The 8,371-nt window shown below is 27.1% G+C and overlaps 1 protein-coding gene across 1 annotated transcript; it reads left to right on the top strand.

Annotated features, from left to right (window-relative positions):
• Window positions 1-6,936: 6,936 nt before the first annotated feature.
• Window positions 6,937-8,145, top strand: LOC124938945 (F-box protein CPR1-like). Its single transcript, XM_047479466.1, has one exon. The coding sequence runs from the start codon at window positions 6,937-6,939 to the stop codon at window positions 8,143-8,145; it is 1,209 nt and encodes a 402-aa protein (XP_047335422.1).
• The last annotated feature ends 226 nt before the right edge of the window (window positions 8,146-8,371 follow it).

Raw genomic sequence — 8,371 nt, 5'->3', positions numbered from 1 at the left:
TGTATTTTTGTCTTTCTTATCTTCAACTTCAGCTTCAAACTTCATATCGGTTTTGAATTCTTCTTTTCGGCCTTAAAATTCTTTATTTCAGCTTTGAAATTCAGGGTGTTTTCATCTTGAGTTCCTCAACAACAACTTGAGGTTCATATTCCATTTTCATCATAATCTTTTCTATTATTAAGCTATGTTTGGTATGGGATATTAGACTGTAGATAAAGTATAACTTATCTACATTAAATTACAATAACTGGTTTATTAATTGTTATGTGTACAATATTATTTTAAGTATTATTTATACCTTGAATATGGTATAAACATAATACCTACCCATACCTGTTACACAATATATAAACATTTATAAATTTTTATAATTCTCTTTTACCCTTTAATTTTATAAAATTATTAAAATTTTAATTTATTTTATCATATTTTAAAATATAATAATAATAAACTATAACTAATATTTATGTGTTTGATTTTCTAATTTAAATAATAATAATAATAAATGTGCAGTTAAATAAATTTTTTATTTCCTTAGAAAAAAATATTTGAAGTATAATTATCAAATAATGTTAATCAAAAATATAAATTTATTAAAATTTTAATTTCTTTATTATATTTTAAAATATAATAATAATAAACTATAACTAAATATTATTATTATTATTAATTAATACAATTTATATCTATATAATTTATTTTTGAATCTAAATATAATTATACATTTTAATTTCAAATATTATTCTATAAAATTGTTATTATTATTTTATAAAAATAATTAATATGTTTTTTAAATATAATTTTTTTTGTAATAATATATAAATTTTGAAATTAATTATTAAATATTAATTAATATATAAATATATAAATATATTTTATTTATATAATTATTTAAGTTAAATTATATATAAATAATGTAAACCATATAATTATTTATTTTAAAAATATATTTATACAATAATATTTTTTATTATTATTAATTTCAAATAAATATTAAAATAATAATTAAAAATAATTTATATAAGGGTTAAAGAGTCTTTTACACTTTTTACTCATTTCTTATACTACCAACCGAAAACAATATAATAAAATCTATATAATTTATACATTTTTTATATTTCCATCAAAACACTATAACTTATATAATTTATACTTTTTAATACTTTTTACAATTTATACCCCTTTATAATTTATATCTATATAACTAGTATCACTTACTAAACGCTACCTTATAGAATTATTTAAATTAATTTATTGGAAAAGTAATTATTGCCTTTCTATGAGTCTGTTACGACTTGTTTCGTAAGATGTGTTTTGGGTTCAAGAATCAAGTTCTTGATCTATAAGACCGGTGGAAATTCTACAATCAAAGGGCAGCGGAAGGTTTTCGATAGAGAATTTGGGGGGGGGGGGAAGGGATAGAAGAATCAAGGGTGCGAAGAGAATTACTGTTGGTCTATACCAAACAGTCCATAATAATAATAGACGAATAGGGGCGAAGTCACATCTTCATCATTCTATTCATGGGTCCTTAGGGAAAAAGATCATCCTTATATAGGTGATGTCTTGCCCCATAATATTCGGTTACAACAAAACACTAGAAAATAACAGAATTCGGTTTGTAAAGTAGAAAAGGAAAGCAAAACAAAATAATAAAACAACAAAACAGAAATCTGGCCCATGTGCACCATAGGACCGAGACCGGGTGCCGAGAAAGGTTGCTGGAATTTATTCTAGGACCGAGGCCTTGATTTTAGACCCTAACAGAGTCCTCCTTCACCTTTTCAATTATTGACTTTGTATGCATGTTTTAAAGAGGATGTTAGGCGTTCTAACCTTTCTCTGAGTCCTCTTTGACCTTTTTAGTTATTGACTTTGTATGCATATTTTAAAGAAGATGTTAGGTTTTACGGAGGCTGAGAATATCCGTTTGATACAATATATAATATATAAGAAGTAGTTTAAATACAAAATAAAAAAAACTAAAATTAAATTTTTTTATAAGTCTTGTTTTTTTTTTATAAATTATTATGTGTATGGAATAATTATTGAGTGGTAAGTAAAATAATTATTCTATAAACATACAAATAACTAGGGTATACCGTGTTTGTATTATTTTTTATTTTACTGTTTTGTGATATATTTTTTTAATTTTATTTTCTAATTTTATTTTTTTCCATAAACCATCCTTATTATTATTTTTTAATATAAATTGACTATTTTAGAAAAGAAAAAAACAAGACAATTACCCATAATACAAATATACAATTGCTAATTATGATGGTACTAAATAATGTGAAGGTACACTTTCTTATTGACACTACATTCACTAAATTCATTAGTCAAGTAAATTAAAACTTAATTTTCCAAAACTTGAGAGGCAATAGACTCTTTCATCCTAGGAAGTTTGGACGAGTATAAATGGAAATTAAAATTGTTCTTATACTATTTGTTTTTAAAGTCATTTTTCGATGGACGAATAAAAACAACTTATTTAATAATTTAATTTTGTGATAAACTTCCATTTTAATTATCAAACCTATCGAGAGAGTATATATATATATATATAACAAATGAATCTATAAAAAATTTGAAGTATTTTTTGAACAAGAAAATTCTATCAATACAACAAAAAAGACTAACGGCGACGCTTAAAAAGATCTCTGCCAACTTTTAAAAGCGTCGCCAAAGATATTACCGACACTTATTCTTGCGTCGCCGAAAGCAGGGTGGGCGCAAGTTTTAACAACGCTTATTTAAGCGTCGGTATTATTAATTTAAGCGTTGTCAAAAGGTAGGACGTTTAACGACGCTTATTTAAGCGTTGGTAATATTAATTTAAACGTCGGCAAAAGTCTAGTTTATTTTTAAACTATTATTTTAACAATTCCTTTAAAATTTTATTTATATTTCTACCTTCTTTAAGATAATATTATAATATTTTATTTTATTTTATAAATTAAATAAAACAACATTTCAAAGATAATAAAAAAAACTTAAATAATTAAATGAAAAAGAACATTAATTAGTTAACTTACATATAATGTTCTATTTATTTAAATAAAATACATTAAATTTCAAATAAATATTTCCCTTCATGGAAATAACTTTCATACTTTCTGTCACACTTTCATTCAATCCTTTAGCAATTTGAGTGCTTACTTGAGTACTAGTATAGTTGACTCAGCTTCTATTAATGTATCAATAATTCTCTCAAATTGTTTCTCAACCTCGGTTAATGTATCCACAATTCTCATTTTCAAGTCAAATAAGTACACAACAAATTCTGGCAATGGCACTTCTATTAGAAAACAAAGTGGCATGCATACCTCTTTTACACCACAAATGTTGACAATGGTTTCAATTGTAACAAGAACCATTTTCATGTCAGATGAGTACACAACAAAAATTTAACTCTCCTTGGATAGGCGATTAACTACCTTTAATAAGACAAGTTCTAATAAGATGGAATTTCGATATTGACAATAATCTTGTTAAACTACTTACTGCATCAATTTGTTTTCTCCCAACATCATTAATCAACTCCAAATCAAGGTGTTCTGCGGATATAAATAAAAATAGAAACTAGTGTAAGAAACAAAAATAAGGAGTTAAGTCTTTGCCAAAACATCTTGACAAAAGCCCATACTAAGTTTTCAAGGCTGGACTCTTTGCACTATACGAAATAGAAATACATGAATATAACACCACAAACTTCATAACAACTACCTCAATATGTTCTACTTGGAAACTTCTCAACTAGTAAAGTCTAATTAATCTAAATAAGCAATCTAGAAACAATGAAAGATATTAAAAAACCCTTGAATTTAGAAAAACAACTTATGGGTGTAAAAGGGACAATGTTGCCCATTCATATGCCTAGAACTATATGCATCTACCATTACAAAATAGATGGTATTAACCGACCTTAAGGAGAAAATTTGCACCAGAAACAGGGCATTCCATTTCATCTACTTTGTCAAAGACAATATCGAATTTGTCTTTGAACAGATTAGCAAACTTGAATGCACCACCACCTGCGGCCTTCAGACAGATTATTATAGTAAATTCATGAGTACCATTTTAGTAGAATAAGGTAAGGCATCTAACGAAAAAATAACTGATATATTCTAGGTTGTCATTCCTACTATTAGTAAAAGGTTAATGAATTTTCTCAAACAAACACATCACAAAGTATGCAAGAACTTGAAGTAGAGATATAGAGTAAAGGATCAGCACAAAAAGCTTGTATTAGAAAGTTGCCCATAATCTGGTGTACATGGTAAATCTGACGAAGTCCATTAAAAGCACAAAAATAAATGAAACAGAAGTCCATCAAAATAAAAAATGTTAATAGAACCCTAACTACTTCTAGACCAGAACTAATATCTTCAACACTTCCTCCTTAAACTTAAGTTGCTTAAAGACTTCAAAAGACTGGAGCTAAAAGACTTGCTTATAATCAGTATAAAAAATAGAAAAACCGGACATACCAACACGATAAAGAAGAAGATCAGGACTCTAAACAAAGAAAATCAGAGTGACAAAAGACAAACCATTAAAGAACAATTGAACAAAATAGTAAATATCAAGAATCGAGCAAGTGATATTAAAATTAAGATGAAAATAGTAACTAATAAGATAGAGCCAAATAAATTGGACAATCCAAACACATCAACAAATAAAAAAATGGAATGTTAGCAGTACTAGATCAACATTGAATTAACAGCAGTACAATAAAAGGAAAAGAATATGGAACCCTTCCATATTCAAAGGTGTGTCTATGTATGAGAATTTTACAACAAAAAACGAAGAATAGGTTTGAAAAAAAGTTAAGATGTTAAAATAGAAGACAGTTGATAGAAAAAATAATACTATAGATCCTAATTATGACTTATAAAAGCTACGACATAATATTAAAAATACATAAATAACCACCTTTAGCATAAATTTTACATAACAAAACCCTCAAATTAATGTCTTCAACAATAAGCTTTACGAAGTTTAATGTGATTGATTACCTTAACAATATTCTTGCCACTGGCAGGGACTTCATTATGCCACACGCCTGAATTCATCTTCACTAATAAGCAAATAAGAGAAAGTAAATTTTAAAGGAGCTTAATGTGAAAAGTATTAGCAATAAAGAACAGCTTTTCCACTAGTTAACTATTCATATATGTTGAGACTTATGGAATCAATTTTCTCACTTTCTTCACCCACAACCGTCAAAGGGTATAATAGCTAATTATGGTGGCTAATTTGGTAAGTAACCATGAAAATTGTATCTTTTTCTTAGTTACCATTGGCAGGCCTTTATCTGCAGCTTTCTTAAAGGGGCTTTGAATAATTTTACCAACTCTTTTTCCCAATTTGTACTTCAAACAAGAAAATTTTCTTTGTCCAATGAAAATCAAAGGTTCCTTTAGCACAAGATTTTCCATGATATAGATTACACGCAAACTAGATCAGTGAACTGATATCAACATGAATCATGAATTGGAACAGATAGGACATCCCCAAAAGATCAAAGGCTTTGCAGTCTCGACATTGTCACTTCAAAAAGCAAAACATGTTAGAACAACAATAAGCCTTCGTACAAGAAAAATAAGATATGAAAACAGCAACAAGAAAAAAAACACGAGAGAATATAAGTTAAAATTAGTATTGAAAATAATAAATTTATAATTAAAAATATGAATTAAAAGATATATAAAAGACTGATAAAAAATTTCTAAGTTAAATTTTTATTCTTAAATATAAAATTTAATTAATTTATTTTAATTTATATTATTTTTTATTTAATTAAATTTAAATAAAAATTAAATAAAAGACGATGTTAATAAAAATATTAATAATGCTATACAAATTTTAAAAATTATATTATATAAAAAATAATAATTAAATTTTAAAATGTGCTGTTAAGATAAAAAGACTATTTTGTTTGCAAAAAGTAGTTGCCAATGTTAATAAAATTTTTATTTAATTTGAAAAATTATATTGTGAAATAAAATATTTATAAAGTTTAAAAATAAACATAAAAAATATTAAAATTTAAAATAGTTAAATTATAAGATTTTAAAAAAAAAATTGTATATAAAAAAAATTAAAGGTGGTGGTAAAGATATAAAGGTTGGCAAAAAAAATTTTCTTTTAGTTTTTACTCACACTTAATATGCGTTGCCATATAAGGGTCGCTGGCTCGCTGTAAATATGTTTTGTTGTAGTGTATAACAATAAATTTTGATTTAGATAAAAGACATCATTGTTTTTTTAAGTAATCAAACACTCATAGCTAGTGTAATATGGGATTATTATTATTTATTTTTGTAATTTTACTCAATTGTTTAGAACTTTTTTATTATATAAATATCATTTTAAACATTAATTTATTTATCTTTCAACTAAACTATTAATACTTTATTTTTTTTTATTAAATTTAGCTTTTAAATATAAAAATACATTTTTAATAATTAAACCATTTAAAATTTAAAATAATTTAATTTTTTATCTTCACAAAAAGAACATTAAATAGATCAAACAAGTTATCCAAGATGAATACCTTTTCTTTTATTTCACTCAAGAAAATGTTAATAAAAAATTAAATTATGATAATGAAAGAGCAAACATATTATTTTATTGATCCCAAAGTTAATAAGTAAAAATCTTGATTCAAAGTTAATAGCTTAGTTAATCATAAGTTAACTATTATAATTACAAAGTAATTATGTCAAATAAATATAAATAATCAAACCTAACTTGTTTTTGAATAATTTTAATTTGAGAATTTGAGAATTTGAAAATTAAGTGCAACTTCTATAACCGCCACTAAGATTCAAGAAAACCAAGATTGAAGAAACACTCCAACCTTCATCTTAAATCAAAATTTCATACAAGCTGTTGTTCATCTTCTTCTTCTGTCACTGTTAGTAAAAGATGTCGATTTTGCCGGATGATATTCGATACGAAATTCTTTCTCGATTGCCTGTCAAAACTCTGCTCCGTTTTAGGGTTATATCTCGATTCTGGCTTACCCTAATCGGTAGCCCCAATTTCATCAAATCGCATCTGAAACAATCAGTAAAAACCAAGAACAACCTTAATCTCATCCTGGGTTGCGTCAGTCCCGGTATCTTTAATTTTTCCAGACTCTGTCGCTTGGATTTAGATTCGGTCGAGGGTGATGACATTCTTCAACCGGTAGAGATCAATGACAATCCCTTGAGGCATCATCTTTATAAGAACCGTATTTGGGGAACCTGCGACGGATTGCTCTGTTTGTCAAATACCAAGGAAGCTATCCTTTCATGGAAGCCATCAACGAGGATAATTGTAGGACATGCAAATCATTCTAACATTCACCAAAATAATAGATCGATCTGGGTTATAGATTATATAGACATTGTAGTTTTATGGAATCCTTCAACGAAAAAGTCTATAGAACTACCTTCCGCATCGATAGAGATCAAAGATGAGCGACGCTTTGACAAATATAGAACATATGGATTCGGTTACGATAACACCAACGACGACTACAAAGTGGTGAGAGTTGCGGTTCTTCTGGATGTTGTCATAAATTACGAGGTTAAGGTTTATAGTTTAAGATCAAATTTGTGGCATACGGCAGATAAATTTCCTAACCAATATCCGGATTTGAGTGGAATTGGAAATTCAGTAGCTGGTGGAGCGATGCACTGGATCTCGATAGACGCGGATTTGAACAGATCCATTCTTGCATTTGATCTCGGGTTGGAGACCTATAGAGTAATTCAACAGCCTGAATACCGTGATTGTGAATTCTATTCGCACTTAGATAGTTTTGAAGGATGTTTATCGTTAACTTGTCTCTATTTTTCGGGGAATGTGGATGTATGGTTGCTGAAACAATACGGTGGGGATAATGAATATTGGTCGAGATTGATTACATTGTCGGAGCAAAATATTCCGGATACGTCTAGCTATTTTTTGAGATGTATTGTTTATTCGAAAAATGGTAAGAAAGTACTTTTGTATATGGGTACCGATCTTGTTTGGTATAACTTAGAAACGAGATCACTTGAAGATATTAGGTTTCATTCTGAGGATGATTCACTTGAAGCTTGTTTGGAAAGTCTAGTATCTGTTGGTGTTGCAGAAGCTGGATGACTAGGATCAAAGATGGAGATGGTAAATAGTATAAGTAGTATTCATGCATTGGGTATATGTTTTGCTTTATTACTGCATAGTTGTAATTTTGAATTTAAAAGACTTTATTAGTAGGGTAGCTCATTTTTAGAACATTTACAAAACATATAACTCATCATATTAGGTTTATACATTAATACATCTCATGATTTCCTTGCAATCTCAATTTTTATTTTTACTTGTTTTC

This window comes from Impatiens glandulifera, chromosome 5 (assembly GCF_907164915.1).
Source record: "Impatiens glandulifera chromosome 5, dImpGla2.1, whole genome shotgun sequence".
Taxonomy (NCBI): Eukaryota; Viridiplantae; Streptophyta; class Magnoliopsida; order Ericales; family Balsaminaceae; genus Impatiens; species Impatiens glandulifera.
This window is presented reverse-complemented; position numbering and strand designations above follow the sequence as displayed.

Bases quoted from the DNA above. Each gene is read 5' to 3' on its own strand.
- LOC124938945 (XM_047479466.1), top strand. From the start codon at position 6,937: ATGTCGATTTTGCCGGATGATATTCGATACGAAATTCTTTCTCGATTG.